The sequence below is a fragment of the Aptenodytes patagonicus genome, chromosome Z (assembly GCF_965638725.1).
Source record: "Aptenodytes patagonicus chromosome Z, bAptPat1.pri.cur, whole genome shotgun sequence".
Classification (NCBI taxonomy): Eukaryota; Metazoa; Chordata; class Aves; order Sphenisciformes; family Spheniscidae; genus Aptenodytes; species Aptenodytes patagonicus.
In genome coordinates this window covers 88049822-88066611 of record NC_134982.1, presented here as the reverse complement: position 1 = coordinate 88066611, position 16790 = coordinate 88049822, and the positions used below count along the sequence as shown (strand labels likewise).

Sequence of the window (16790 nt, the reverse complement as noted above, 5' to 3'; positions counted from 1 at the left end):
GTTTTATAGGAGGAGCGTAGCTGGTCCTACTAGCATCTGAAAACTATTTGAAGAGAAGTAATAATAACAGTGAAAACCAATATTGAGCCATTGTGTTGTTAATAAGACAGTTTATCGTGAGGTTTTGCCCGAGAATTCTAGCTCACAAAATTTTGTGAAGGTGTTAATTTTAATAGTCCTGCACAGTAAACTTGCCATTGATATTTAGCCAAGCAAAGAATTTTTTTTTTGTTCTGCTGAACTAAAAATGAAGCATTCTAGGAGACATCTGACATTTCAAGTGTACAGTACATGTTGAAGCCTTTAGATGGAGACATACTTCAAATAAACACCTAATATTCAGTTCACAGTGCATTGTGTAAATAGAAGAAAGAGCTAAAATAAATGAGAACCAAATATTGAAAGAAATACAGAGAAAAAGGCCTGCTACTTGTGCCATTTTTATGTTAAAAATTACTTAGTCTTAACTACATTGGCAACTGAATATTGAGGGCATATAAAGCTGACAACAGGAAAAAGGTTACATGTTCTTGTGTAATAAACTGTATTTACTGCCCACGCATGTTGCCAAGAAATTTATTACACTGCAAATAAAAATTCTGTTGTTGACATTACAGAACTACATGTAATCAGTAGCATGCATCAAAAGGCATCTGATAGCCATATTAAAGTCTCATTTCCTATTAAGAATCAGACTAAATTACAACATGAGCACTTCCCAGAATAAGCTAACAAAATGCATTCTGTAAGAAGAAATAATTGTATTTGAGTGTCTCTGTAAAAATCAGGAAGTATTTTAGCAGTAAAGTACTAATGCTTTTCTTTTTAGTCTGCTGTCTTCTGTACTGCAATATATTCAACCTTACTGGCAAGCTTATCACACTAATTATTATTACATCTAGTGGTTCAGTTATCTTGATGATTACTGCAGATGAAATACCCCAAGGTCAAAACATTAATAGTATAAATCAGGATCAGTTGTATTCCACATATACCACGCTATTAAATCAGAATCTGTTAATTTGATTTTTATTTTCCTTATAAACGTGGCATTAAAAAAGGTGGACATTTTAATTAAGCTGTATCTCCTGTAAAGTTTCTCCTCGACAATTCCATGAAAGAAGCAGACGTCATGTTGTGAAAATGAGCACAAAACTGCTGCTATAGCGGGCTTATTGACAATGGACGTCTTCGCTTCAACTTGAAGTACTTGGAAATGACCTGAGGGAGCCCAGGTGGTTTTATGCATCCTTCTTAATCCATACACACTGCACAATTTTGTATTACATTTACACATAAACACTGAATTGAGTGACTCACAAACATACGGTAGAGTTTACCTTAGGACAGTACGAATTAACATGAAATCCAAACAGTGCTGAGCAGTACAATTCTGATCACATTCATTGCACATCTAAAATGTGTTTAATTCGGAACCAAATCTCATTCTCTCTTTTATTTTGTCTTATGAATACCTTTATGTGAAAATACAAATGTCTGCAGATATTTTGACACCGTGACATGTGATACAGCATAAAAAGTGTTTTCTTTTGTTTTTCATTTGAAACCCCCTATGTTTGAAGAACTACATCAAGTAAGATATAAGCAAATCTAGAGAAGTGCTAATGGCAGGCGGGGGGCGTTGCTTCACATTAAAGAAGAATATTAAGGTAACAGTCATCAGGGTTATCTGCAATCTAGTAGTGCCTCTCCTTTTATTTTTTCTGTATTTTGCGTATTAGTGCAGAGTAGATATCTGGTATTTTTAACAGGTAAAGACGTCAAAGTATCTTCTGTGCAGGTGTTTCTGTTGGATCAGCCAAAGAAATTAGAACAAAAGACAATTCATGGAGTGACTTGCAGTTTGCACATTTTGTATGAGAAACGGCAGGCTGATGCCAAGAGAGAAGGACCTTTCATTAAAAGTGGTGTTAAGTTTCAATGTGTCATTTTTCCACAGAGTCTTTAGATCCAGGAGGTATTTTAAAGTTCTCTCGTGGGATTTTGATTCAACCTGCTTGTAAATAACTAGAATCCAACCATACTTCGCAGGGGTTGAGGTTAGAAGTCAAGATGAATTCCTTTCTCAGAAATCCTATCCTGTTTGTTAGTCAATAGATCATCTTTAGAATAAACGCAAGTCGTGTTTAATTGTCAGCTTCCTCAGAAGACTGCGTTCTAGCCCACAAACACTGGGGTTTTCTTCAGCGCGCAAACGAGGCGGTTTTGCTTCTTCTGGTGACCCGGTGTAACGTAGCTGCGCGCCGCTGCTGCTGCGACAGAACAGACGCTCCTCCCATCTCCTTCGGGTTGTGAATCGTACGGTATTTATGGACGGAGTTCCTCAAAGGGGGTGGGAATGGATCAGGAACAATGGCAGTACGTAGGAATTACACTGCATGCTCCTTATGATTGATAAGCTTTTAATAGGGCTATTTTGCACAGGAAGGATCTTACTTTGCAACATTTAAACATAATCTGCTTACTCTTTGGCTGTGAAGTAGCTGACATGCCATATTTGAGGCCGTGTGTTTTTTAAAATGTCATCTGTATTAGTATTACATTCAAGGGACAGTACCAAGAAACAGGTTCTTTCAAGACCTTCTACCAGTATGCGGCATATAAGTCTGTGACAAGTGACATTACAGAAGGTCATGTCACTTTTAACTGCTTGCATTAGATCTTTCTGATTTCCCCAGTGCCCTTCCTTTGTTTGATTAATACTACTTGATTTCAAGCAAGGTATCGGAAGGCATAATTTAGAGTGAGTATTCTAGGGGCAATCTAAGATTTTTGCCATAGAACTTTTAATAAAATAACTCTAATGTTTCATTTTATCTTCATATGCTTTTTCCTGTCCTCCCTCTCTCTCCTCTACCTCCTTCCCTGTCTCCTCCCTCCCCACATCGTACCTCCCCCAGGTACAATGCTTGACATAGAGATCCGAATAACTACTGTGTTCCTTCAAACCAAAGCAGCACATGTGCACTTTATTTGAATAGCAATGAGGCAGAATCAAAGGAGAAAAAACTCCATTGTGCATTTTTTTCCTACAGTATTCTTACGACAATGTTAAACTGAAATCTGTTGCTCAGATTCACTGTACCTCTCTTGAACAGCCTTGCTTTGTTCTGCAGAAATAGATTGTACTTCAGTATACGGCTTTTGCAAGGCTTCAGCATACCTGTTCTTCATATATCATAAGATTATGAAGAATCTACTTTCCTTGTTTTAATTTGTGTCAAACTTCTGAAAGCACTTGTGGTTTAATAAATTGTATTATTGTGTCCGTATTGTCTGAATGTTCATGTTTGTTTTTTTTCTTTTAACGCTTCCTTTTGAATTCCAAGACAAGTGAAAGCATGGGCTAAGTTTCATATACTTTAAAGAATCATTTATGCACCTTGGCCATAGGAACACTTTTACTACATTTTATTTTGCTACAATAGTTTAATTCTGTTTTCCTTTCCAGACAATTCAATACTCTAAAGCTCAATGATGTAATTGATGATATGACTAACCTAGAACAAGAGCATAGACTGGCAGTGGCTTTTGAATTAAAAAATGGAATGGAGGAGCTGGAAATCTGGGCTCAGTCCTGGGCTTCAAGTGATTTCGAAGGACTTTTTATGTCCTTTGAACAAGTTAACATTTTGCCACTCTATAGAAGCTTGTAAAGTAGTTTGAGATGTTTAGAATGGGGAAGAAAAAAAAATGTGAGTTTGAAATATTATTATCTGGATAATTTAGAATGGGTATTGTCATGCAAGTGATTTCAGTGAGGTGCCATCGTTTGCAACAATTTTAGAGGTTTCCAATTCAACTAATTGTCTCCATGCTAACTTTAGCGCTAATGTGAGATAGGCATTCTGCTGTTCAATCCTGTCAAGACAAGGAATTTCTGGATGTACATAAAAGAGATCTTTAAGTGTCTGGGGAATATTAATGTTGAAAAGTAAGAGACCTAGTGAGTTTAGTCAGCTCCAGGCGTAGGCAGTATCTGAGTCAACAGATTCAGGTTTATACCTTGGGCTTTAGTCACCTAATGATGTAATTACAGACTTTTTTGTGTGTGGCAAAACTGATTTAAGAGGGTTTCCATCTCACTGCAGCTCTTAACAGCTTGTTGTCGTCCTCTCTTCTCAGTTCACCATTTCCTCGGTAGAGCTGATGCCAGCATTTCTGGAGCTGCTCTGTAAACTGGGTCACTGCAACCATCCGCATTAAAAGTTTTAGGGTGGGGGGTTTTTTTAAGAACTCGATCAGTCCAGTGATGCAGTTTGCAGCTCTGCTCCCCAAAGACTTGGAACATGACAGTCAGCTACCAGGGGAGGAGGGGAAGAAGGAGGTGATGCAGGTGCACGGGAAACTGAAAATGCCTTTGCTTCCACAGAGAGGTCCATGAAGATAGGACCTCTCAGACAGCTCCAAATGGGATGTGTAAAGTGGCATACTGAGCTAAGCAGGAGCTGACAAGCATTTTGACAACATGCTCTCAACATTTCCCTCTCTCAGTGCTGAGAGGTTTGACCATCCCAAACTCTCTGGGCACTGTCTCCGATCCCCTTTTCTTAAGAAGTGGAGCAGAGATGGCCTAAATGGGAAACAGAGGAGAAACTGGTGAGGGAGGCTTCTTCTTCTTCACGGATAGTGGCTAGAGCCCAGCCTTGATTCCTTCTTCAGCCTGAGGGGATTCACAAATACATCTGCCTGGCTGGCATCAGGTCAGAGGCTGCAGAAGATTCGGTCAGTCAGGCTCCTCCTGATAAAATTGTTCTTCTGGGCAGGCAAGAATTCAAGAGCAATTGTTCCTCAGTTGCTTGGGTCATGCTTCTTCCTTGGGCTTTTGGACGTGCTCACTCTTTACTGTTTTGTTGTGGTTTTAGTCTTTCTTTTGATTCTAAGCTGCAGGACAGAGTAGCCAGAAGACAGAATTGGAGGCCAAATTTCCCCTCCAAAGGCCCAGGCTCGTTGTTAGAGGTGTTTTGGGACTGGGTTCAAACAAGGATGAACAGCTGAAATTGGAAGTGTTTTGAACTGTGCAGTTGACTTGCATCTATGCAGAGTGCTCTGTGCATATTAAATTGATCTATGTGTTGTTGACATTTTGCATGGGCCCATGTAACACGATTAACTGGGATTTTCTTGATGGTTGAGCTAACTCAGAGAAAGGCAGCTGATACACACACTTTTCTTTTTTAAGTTCTTCTCTTTCCTGAATTTGGCTCTTGGATAGTGTTTAGTTAGTTCTTGGACATGGATTTGGACTTGAGAATGTCCTTGCAGCTGTGTTTGCGGGGGTGATTATGAAGTTATAATTTTAATATGTTATCTTAAAAGACAAGTAAACTAAAACTGTTCGTAGCTTCACCTATATAACAAAGTAAACTACCGTTTTCATTGGTGGCAAGTCTGTAAAATAGACCTAAGTATTAATGTTTCATACCAATGAGTTTTTCCTTCCCTTGTCCTTTTTATGCGTATTTTATAATACATACTATACACTTTTTGCACCCATAATATGACACTGAGCTAGGTGGATCTTTGCTGACCTTCATTATGGATGTTCTTACATCCTAATAAGTATTTACATATAAATAATGATGTAAAGAGCCACATTATTTTCGGTTATAGGGAGGTGCAACTTTATTTCAACTCCACCAACAGAGAATCTTTCCCGTAGGGTAGGCTGAATACTTGATCACAGCATTATGATAGAGGGATTTGTGAGTTTTAAGTCTGAATCTGCCACTGACCATCTTCAGAAAGTCATTTAATCTCTGTAAACTAGATGTAATAGTGGTTTACTTCATGCTCATGCTGTGATTGATAATTATTAATATTTGGGGAATGAATTGAATGTCTGTGCATATTTCATAGTGTTAGACTGAAAAGACTGTTTAAATGGAAAAATACATAGATGCAGACATGTGACAACTGCAGCTAGCAACGAATGTGTAGAAAGTTAGATGCACAGATTGTATAAAATCACTATTAAGAAACGTAATGCTGATAGAGCATATGGTATATATCATTGTTGTAGATCGTAAGCAGGTAAGCTAGTATGAATTTATTCCCAGCTTTGTATTCTTCAAAAATCTCTTGGTGAATGCTGTAAATCCTATTAAAAATGTTGCACGTTTCTGTAGGTAACAGTAAATTTAAAGCAAGCATTTGTGTGTGCTGCATAGGCACCAGTGGAGCTATAAAAGGATTCCTTTAGTTAAAACAATCGTACATTGAATTTTGAACTACCTTTTAAATACTTAAATTGTCAAGCAAGCATTTTGTACAGGGAGTGTTTTCAGTATATAATTCCCTAATATAGATCAATTAAAGCTATAACACTTGCCTAAATTTGAATCTCTCGATCAAGTTTTTTTTCTTCGTTGTACATTTTCCTTCTGTGCATTTATTTCAAATGTTAATAAAGTTTTCATCTACAAAAGGTTTAGAATTGACAGAACAAAACTCTTCCTTTTTAAATCATGACAACTACTACTGTTTCTGTCTGCAGGTAGTGGAGGACATGCTAGAGGACGAGGAAGAAGAGGATGACAGAGATGACAAGGTAATTATCTTTCCTAGCACTTGGGTATCTGGGGATGGGAGAATTTAGACATGACACTGTTTTTACAGACAGTTAAAAAAGGAGTTGAAGTGTTTTAGTCCAGAAAATTGGACAGAGCTGTTTATCACCCTAACAATGCTACAGTGTGTTGCAGGAAGGGATAGAGGACTATAAATCCTGCTTTTTTTTTTTTCTTGGTCCAGAGCTGGGTCAAATATTTTTTCTGCCAGGAACAAAAATAATTCAGCCTGTCTGGAACTTGATAGCTCTTGTGAAGATAACTGCAGTGACAACTGTTTTTGAAGGACAAAAATTTGTCCTGTCTTGAGTATTACAAATAGCGCTGCACTTTAGGGGAAAAATGGTGTAGAAATAGCAACTCCATACTGGTTAAAGATGGGATATTGACATCTATAATTTTCGAAGAATTACTTGGTAAAAGAATGGCTGGAATGTTTTGCACTCTGTATGACATTTAAATAATCACAATTCTCATAGACGTCCACTTGATTTGAAGTTGGCATTGTCGCCCAGCAAGCCGGGAAACTGTTGCAGATCAGTCAGCTATTTGAGCAAACGTGGTTCAGTTTGGAGGCTGCTGGTTGGGTTGAGGATTGCAACCACAGTAAATAACAGCTCATTTCCACATCTTATTGAGCCAAGCTATGGGACTGCTTGGATTGGTTGTCCCCCAGGGAGAGGGAAAAACCAGAGAAAAGAAATTAGAATGACCTTGCACCACTGAAGCAATGGCTAGCGCTGGCAGGACAGCTTTCTGGTGAGACGACTGCAGTGAAGACAGCCCCGTTGTTGCTGGTATTTTCATACCAGGAAGGTGATATTTGTGGAAGAAGAGAAAAGGGGAAAAACAGATGCTTTTACAAGAACTCTGAATTAAAATACAGACGATTTTGACCTTCACAGACGTTCCGCCACTTCTGTTGTAGTAAAGCAATGAATTTTTTTTTCGAGAGGAGAAAAACAGTGTATCTTAATTTATGCCCTTGACCTTTGTTTCTAGTTGAGATGTACAGTTATATACCGCTGTAAGAATTCATATGCTGGCAGCAGCATTTGAAATGTCAGAAAATTCACCGTGATTAGTTAATCTCCTGAATGATTATTTTTCTGTTAGCTAACACCTAAGATCTGAGAGATGATAAAAAAAAGAGTATTTTCCTCATTCCATTGCCAGCTCAAACATTTTACAATTGACAGAAAGTTATTATGTGAAATTCTTCTATACATCACTTAAATCGTTAGCTACATCATTTCAGAATTGGCAAACACTGTAGTAACAAAACCTTCTTTTACAAAACACGTATGTGATGGTTTTTAACACTAAATGATATGAGCATACACTTCTGGCAATAAAATATATGATTTATTGCAAAGGTCAGTCATGTAGCTGTGGAGAGCTTGTATTTTAACTCAACATGCTGGCTTTGAATCATCATTTCTCTTCTGATAAACACTGATCTGCCACCCATTTAAAGCCATTTTCTCCTGTTTCTTCCTCCTTTATTATTATAGCTGGTGCAAAAGTATCATCCCAGTAGTGTGTGTATTCCTGGATATTTTAATAACTGTGATTAGTTCACAAAGAATAGTGCTTGACTGCTTGTAGTTTAAGCCAGCCTATGTAGTTACCGCTTAGTGGGTTTGGAAATTGCTAAACAAACTCCTTTAAAAGGGAAGATGAGGGCAGGGGTCAGTCCCCCCACCCCCCAATTCTCTGGCGATTAACAGATGCCAGACAAAACGTACACCATTAGAAATACCACGCTAGGTTTCAATGTTGTGATCTAATATTCAGCTTTCTCAAATTGGCACCAGAGTTCAAACATTTTTCTAGATCTAGTTACCAAGGTTGAATAAAAGTGAGTACTGACATTACTGAGTGCATTCGGTGAGCCCTTTTATTGACTATTTAAGAGCCGTGTTTCTATACAGAAGGTGTTTAGGTCGATTTTTATAAATTCAAACCTGTCTTTATTATTGCAGACATTTTGAGTTCTCGTGATTGAATATGCTGTTTGAATGGAAAACAAAATTACACTTCTTAAAATAATCATGTATGGACTACCACGTATATTCAGTACTCTTCGCAATGGGCATTATTTTGCGCTGGGCTAAACTGTAAAACATAAGCGCATAGTTAGGACTGAGTTGTTTGTCGTTAGAAGCTGGTAGGGTGTTTTTTCCTTTCTGGTGCACTAGACATACTCTGTTAGCTACTGGTGTTCCTCTTACATCTTTTTGTCAAAAAGGAAGGATGCAGTTTTGTATTATTTTAATTCATACATGTATTTTCGTAAAGCTATGTGCAAAATGAAGTTTTCTGAGAAAACAAATGCACATTTTGTAACACCAGCTGGTAGTGGCCTCTGGCTTTTATTATTTCTCTGTTTTTTCATACGGTATAATAGAAAAGTCAGGTAAATGGGTCTTCTTATGCGATAAAAGTAAAAAGATTAATAAATGTGCCAAAGCCTCACTTTAATTGAAACTGAAGCATATGTTGCAAGTATGTAAAATATGTCCCAGATGTTTGACCATGGCCAGTGTCTTTGCTTTCCCTGATTACCACAAGGCAGCTATTAGTCCTGTAACCTTTGGACTTAACGGTAAATGGGGTATTACATGGCACAGAACTGGAGCACCTGTTTTCCATTCAGTAAAGACCCCTGGCAGGCTTTACCTAAGCCTATCCATATGTTTTCACTTAGCAGATTGTTGGGCGATTATGAAAAGTGTCTTTCTTTAGAGCCAGCTTAGATATTAGTCACTTGCTCACAGTGAAAGGGCAACTCTTTGGCTACTTGATGAGGTCCGTGTGGGCATGCAGCGATGTAGGTTACGGGATGCGCGGTGGAGGGACGTTGCTCGACATCCCTAAATTGCAGAGTTACAGAAGTAATAAACTGAGGATGGTGAATGCTCAAATATACGTAATTAGTTAAAGTAATGAATTTTATTAATACATTAATAGGGGTTTTGTTTAATAGTTCTGAGAGGAGTTTCACAAGGTAGATTTGCACTTACCGTATTACTTAGTCTCATTCTAACGTTCTGGATTTCAGTAACTTTTTTTTCACCCTCTGCTGCAATTAAGGTAGACGGGACTGTCAATTTAAGGTCATAGGATTTTTTTTTTTTACTGGAGAATATTAACTTTCATCTTCAGTTGCAATATGACTAATAAACTAAAATGGCAAGTATACTTCTTGTTATATCAGTTACAAAGTGGTGCTTAGCAGTGGAACACTTTTAATTTTGTTTCTTTGTCATATTGTGTATTTAAGAGCTGAAAAAGATGTTGTAGTTTGTTTGGCTCAGGCATTTGTCCTTAGTTTAATACTAGTTTTTCCAAGAAATAGCACTGGATTCTGCATTCCATATGCTCCGTACCGCTTGCTAAACCTGTGCCAACCACAGATTTACAGTTTAATCTGATTTCTCTCTCTTCTCTCTCTCTTTTTTTTTTGGCTCCCTTCCAAACACTGGCTTACACAGTATCTTAGCAAATAAGGGTCAGTTAAATTACATGAAGTCAAGTTATCAACAAGCTATCAAAAGGATTTTTACACAGTTATGTTACAATAATGTAGCGGTCAATATGCATAATCTATGTATGTAAGATTTTAGTTTGTCATTTAAAAAGTTCAGGTATGCTTTTCACATAGCTTTTTTCTTTGAACAAGCTCCAGATAAGATTTCAGATAATCACACATAATTTCAGCTCAACATTTTGTGGGAAGCCCTCAGCATGCCACAGAATCAGGCCAGTGAGCAATGCTACTATTGCAGATTTAAGTGGAGGAAGATGCATGGTATGAGAACTATTTTATTTTTTCCTTTTATTCACAGTAACGATATTTTATTAGTACAAAATATGCAAATCATTTGTACCTTTGGCTACTCTCTCTCTAGGCTTTCGTTCTTTGAAATACTCTTTGCAGTTCTCAGTCAATGTTACTATGTTTCGAGATAACTAGAAGCTTTTATAATAAGAGATAGTTGAGTCAAATTAAAATATATTTTAAAGCTTTTAATCATTCCTGCTGAGAGGTTCCAACTTTGTTTTCAAGCCAAGGCACGTTCGTTACCTGTCTCAGAAGCATGCCCTGCATTTTTACCATGAGTAGATCATGAGGAGGAGGAAGGATAACTCCAATGTGGCCTATATTATTATATTCTATAAAAGAGAAGATGGTAATCTATTGTAGTGGCAGTTATTTCCTATTAAATAAATGGTGGAAAAACAATAAAGAAATAGGGAGTGAGTGGAGTGAGGAGAAAATTCCAGAACGAATAAATCCATAGGTTCACCTATGGTTTGATTCCACCATTAAATTCTACATGAACATAGTGCCTAAATATTAACTGTAAATAAAAAACTAACAGCTTCCAGTGAAAACAGTAGCTGCATATGAAACTGCTGTCCCCTAAAAGCTTAGCTAGACTATGTGTATTTATCAAACAAACCTACAACAGGTCAATCTAGAGCACATAGCTGCAGAAGTCAAACTTCTCAGTGCAGTTTGGTTTCAGTTCAGTTTAGTTATTCATATAGAGGTGGTGATAAGAGGCGTGTGGTTTTTATCAAAATTGTACATAATAGGAGGGATGATGGTGTAGACTGCTTCAACCCATACACTGGAATATCAGCTGATGCTGCTTCTGATCATTGGGTCACCCCAAAGTCACAGCCGTGGAGTTACTTTTGCCTGGATGTACCTTGGATCCTGTGGAGCCTTTGCACAGGAGCTTCCACAAAGAGCAGTTTTCATCCTGCCCTGTACTAGGGCATCGATGGGCTTCACGATCAAAGTGTGCACCTTTGAAAACAAGTAACTTGGACAGCCTTCTGAGAAGTTTAGTTAGAGATCCGGCTCCTTTATCCCGGTGCAGTCCTGAAGTACTATCAAAATTAGTGGAGTAAAATAAGTATTAGTGAGATCAGAATCTGAGATTTATATCTGAAGTTTGGCACTCGAGGAGGTGTGTGTGTGACATAGTCCCTGGGGGACCGTGGGTCTATAAACTGTTGAATGAATTACACTCATCCATGTACGTGTTTTTTTTCACCTGTGACTAATATAGTGTGGGTAATGTTCCTCATTTATTAAGTAATCCAAGTATAATTCAATAAATTATTAAATCAAATGAAGAATATGTCTTAATTATGTTAGCTGTTTCAGAATGTGACATAATTTTGCCCTACATTTTTCCTCTACCCTTAATATTATTTCTTAATATAACTAACCAGATTGAAATTCTTTGAGACCAAGCAAAGGTTTGTTTTCACCTAGCTCCTCAGAAAGTAACTTTCTAAAATGGGGTGTAGTAAAAATGTCTGTATGGTCTTCTCTGTGACTCAGGGGAGAGAAATGATGAGTGTTGAAGGAAACGACCAAAAGCTTTTACCGCTGGGTTCTCTTTGAAACCTTCTTACGTGTGCAGGTTGGTTTACTCCTTAGCTCCAAAGGCATCCATTTGTTATGTGGCTTCAAAAGTGGTGAGAAGGGACCATTCCTCATTCTCTAACAGAATTTTTCAGTGTAGTTTCACACAGAATCATGAGATCTGGGTTCTTTTAAGCCACTGCCATGAGCCACTTGAGACTCTAAGCAAGCCATGTGGTCACTGATACATGAGTATTTGCCAACCACTTGAGCATTTCTTCAGGTTTATTCATAGCTCCCCATTTTAGCCTTCCAAAGAACAGCCCCAAACACCTGTTTTAGAGAGATGCCTTTTGAACTTGTTCTACAGCAAAGTGTAGAGCCTATAATACAGAACATATCTTCATCTAAGTCCCACAGAAAGCAGAGGTGGTAATGGGTAAGAGGCAACTTTGGGAGCTTGGTAGAAGAAAAGTGATGGTTGAGATGTGCTAGCATGAGGATGAGTGCTGCATGGACCCGGTCCCTGGTGGCAGACATGTGGCTGACAGCGTACGTGAATGAGAATGAAGGACCAGCAGACATGATGCCGTGGGAGATGATGATGCCTAGCAATGTGGCTCTCTGCAAAATGGATGGCATGTCATGGTCTGGGGTTTCAGCTGAGGTTTGATGCTGAGGCTCGCAGCACAGCACAACTGAAAATCTACCTTTTAAGCTAGGTGTGTGCCTTTGACTTCCCTGAAATACCTGTAAGAAAAATTGCAATCTCGACTACAAAAATTTGCCAGGACAGTTGATCAGGCATTGCTGTGCTTTATGGAGCAAGATATAGGAATATGGGAAAATAAATTGCAAGTTTTTGCAAACAATATGCATATATTTTTTGTGCAGTTTGAAGTATCTGTGTGTCAGTAGAAGATTTTGTATTGTTTACTTAATGTTGATGTGTGGATCAATGATGAAGTGATCAGATCATCCAGGCAAAATACAATCCTGAGAAAATGAAGGAGGCACCCCCGCCTCAAAGAATTTAAGTGCAAAGCTCCTCCTAGAGGAGTGTGGTATGGAATTACAAAGTTGGCATTGTACAGCAGCATCCACAAGGACACAACACGGCGTGATAGAGAGCAGCGTCCACCGCTACTCAGGTTTCATCTGCTGGCAGATGAAGAGGTAAATTTGGCATAAATAAAGCTTGTGGACAAATAGTGCATATAACTAGCTTCATTCTACTTCCTTTTCGTTTCATAGATATGAATTTTATGCATTTACTGATAACTACTAGAAAAGCTCCGAAGGTGTGGCAGTTTACCAGGGCAGTTTGTCCTCTGCATGAAGTACTGTGATCATCTGCTTCAGAAAGCTTTAAAGCTCTAAATACACTTCCATTCAGAAATGGAAGTTCCACCCATCCCAGCAGAAGTTCGTGGACATTCAGCTCCTAACTAGCAGGTATCTGTAGATGCCTAGAGACTTTCCAACAGGAGTTTTGTTACCAGGCATCTTCCCATCCACTGCCCAGGAGTATACATGCCTTTTGGGGAAAAAAAAATTGCATTAGAACACTGATAGATCGGATGACGTCATCTCTGCCGAAAAAAGCTTTGCCCAGTCCTCCATCCTGCACTGTCTCTTCCCACTTTCTGTTGGAATAGAGGTTAAAGCAGCCCTTTGCTGCTTCGTTTTTGTAGCTTCTTGGTTTTGGTGTCTATGGGTATCAGGTGTGCACCACGTATGAAATGTGCTTATTTTCCAGTACTCACAATCCAGCCTTAGAGATGATTCTTTAATCATGGGAACTTTCCATAAAAACAATTCTGTAGATTTTAAAGCATAAGTGCAGGGAAGAATATATTGGTTTTCAGTGTGGAAAAAGTATATATTTTTGTTGATATCTACCCTCCTGCTAGCAGAGACAGGTGACTGCTATGTGAAGGATGAGGCTTTCCTAATTCCTGTGAAACTCTATCTCTGTTTGGACAGTTTATGCAGCTTGGTGGGAGGTCTGGATGGGGCGGGGGAAGAGGCAGCAGTCTGCCAACCTTCAGCAGAAATTTGCTGAAGCCAAGTAGCCGATTTGTGACTTCCCACCTGTATCCTCGCAGAGCATCCTTCAAGTGGGGCAAGGACCTGCCACGGCTGCTCCTGCTTGGTGTGGACTCATGAGAGGTCAAGCACTGGAACCACGTGCTGGGGGGGGCAACGGATTTTCTGTGGATTTACTGACTTTTCTGTTGAGTCACACACCAAGGGTACAGATGCCCACCCATGAGCCTTGTGGGAGCAGCTCTCAGTCGAGGAGCCTGCGGGAGCAAGAGCTGGAACAGGCAGAAAGAGATGCAGACATAAAGAAAAAAAAAAATGTAGAGACAACATAGGAGGCAGGGGTGGCCGGGCGTTGGGCAGGCAGGGATGTGGGGAAGGATGCCGAAATCTACGGCAGGAGAAGACGGCAGGGAGAGGCCACAAAGTCCCGGGTGGAGGACGGCTGGGGGAACAGGCGTGAATTGAGCATCCATGGAGGGAAGTGGAGCTTACCTTAAATCTCACAGACGTTAATTTTGGAGCGGTTGGCTTCGCCATCTCAGTAGTGCTTTGGATGTAGCCTTCAGTGTACAATTTAGATAGACTGGAAAATTAGAATTTATGGCGTATGGAAAAGCAATAAACGGTTGTTTTAGCACTCTGTCTTAGTATTAAATGTGACTTAAGGACTGGGGTGGTATCTGTGTTATCTGCATGATCAGCAAATGCATGTTTGGCTGGTTTGGGAGCAGATGAGGTAATACGATAGGTTAACATACAGCTGTAGCAGTCTGATAATGCAGTGTTTTTATTGATTGTCTAACTGAGTAACTACACTGGGTATTAGGTTTGCTTGTCACAGTGCTTAGTGCCTGGGGTAGTTGAGCAAGTTACTTTTCCACTGAGCTGACCCCAAAGTCCCAGAGTCTTTCAATCAAACTCCTCGGATTTCATACACTGGCAATTCCTTTCCTTTTCTAATGGGCTATATTAAAGAAAATGTGTCACCTTTTGCACCATGGAATACTAAATCAGATCAGAATTCATGCACAATTATGTCAGTGGAAATCTAATATTACAGACCTGCTTATCTCGAGATAGCACATGGAAAAATAAACTTGCACAACTGACAGATTTACTTGATTCTGCAGATAAGTTATTTGTAAGTAATTGAGCTGAGGAATCTGTACGGATTATTTTCATACATCTTGAAAAACATATAAGAAAAATGGCTGATAAATATTTAAGTATTGTTTCTTTCTTCTTTCTCCTATTTCCTTTCCCTTTTTATCTTTTCTTGGCCTGCTCAAGTGCTAAAGTAACAAAGTCCAGGATGGGAAAAACAGATTTTATGTTAATAAACTGGTTTTGTTCTGAAGGCTAGCAAGTTTAGAAAAACAAAGTGGACACCACTCATTTATGTAATGTCACAGATATCTAATGGCATCTAGGTAACACAGAGCTCTGAGAAAAAAGCATTCTGTCAAAAAAGTATTGCTTTCTGTTTTTCTTAAACAGTGTGAAAAAGTCAAAACACCATTGCTAATCTGAAGCTTTCTTGCAATCAGAAATAGTAATTTAAGATTGGTTGCTCAGCAGATGTGCTTTTTAGTATTTTACACAAAAGAATGGTGCAATTCCTCCTACCTTCAGCATATACGGCAGTGTGTTGTTATCCCTTTAGTGTATGGTATTAGCTATAATTTAAAATTAAGTATGGAAAAGCTGTTTGTTGGCCTTTAATTACCACTTGATTAAAATTTTAAATACCAATAGGGAAAGAGTAGATAGAAATCCTTTGGAATACCTTCTCTGCTGCTGAGTAGGAGGCTGATTTGTGGTTGGATTTTTTTTTTTTAATTTTGGAAGAATTTGAAATTTGTGCGTATGTTCATGTGCACCAAAGCATCTTCTTGTCTATTCTGTGAAGACCCAGGGCTGCTTTCCTTCCCACTCGCAAAGAGCAAATGCTGCCTGAATATTTTAGATCAATACATAGCATATAGTGAAAATCCAGAAACAGTTTACTCAGCTATTTTTTCTGAAGTATAATACACACCCATGCATTTTGCTAGAGGAACGGTTTGCATAGTAATAGTTGTGGTTTCTGGACAGTCTATTAAAAATTAAGGTTGTATAGTCTGTTCAGGGAAAGCTTGAAGCTGCATTATCAGAAATTACATTATATACTGTTATAGGCCAAGAGCCAGTTTGTTACTAAATAATTTTTTCAAACAGCTCTTATGTTGTGTAAACCTTTTCACCCATGTTCCTCAGGATACATTGATTCAGAATAAAATGTGTTCTTACATCGTAATTTTTTTTAAAAAAGTTTTATGCTGAATTTTGAAGTCTTAATGCATAAATACGGAAATGTTACTTCCTGAAAGTGCTGAAGATACTGTTTTTTCTCCAGTGAAATGTTGTCTGTTTATTTGATAATGGACTAAAAGTGTTCAAATGACAGCTGTATAGTCCTTTTGTCGGTTTGCCTTTGCAAATCAATGCCTGCAAGCTAAGGAGAGGAACTGCAATGGCTCGCTGAAAGTTGTTTTCAAACAAGACTAAAGGTGCTTTTCAAACTAATCTAATCAAGAATGTAATTAACATTGTGCTCAAGCACAACCCACCAAGCAAACGAAGGCCACCTTAAGGTGTGAAATGCCGGTCTTTCAGAGACACCCCGTTTCGGGAGACTGGGCCCCTGTGCACAGGGACCATTGGAGACTCCTTGGTCTTCAGACTGGCTGCCTGTGAAAGGAAAACACAGGGGTTTGGGCCAA

General features: G+C 38.7%; 1 protein-coding gene across 4 annotated transcripts in view; it reads left to right on the top strand.

Annotated features, from left to right (window-relative positions):
- The window catches only part of MCTP1 (multiple C2 and transmembrane domain containing 1), a 297668-nt gene that overhangs the window by 252034 nt on the left and 28844 nt on the right, over positions 1 to 16790 (top strand). For all 4 annotated transcript variants that reach the window (XM_076362433.1, XM_076362434.1, XM_076362432.1 and 1 more), the window contains one exon: positions 6518 to 6571. In XM_076362433.1, coding sequence (XP_076218548.1) covers positions 6518 to 6571 — 54 coding nt within the window. The remainder of the gene's footprint in view (positions 1 to 6517; positions 6572 to 16790) is intronic.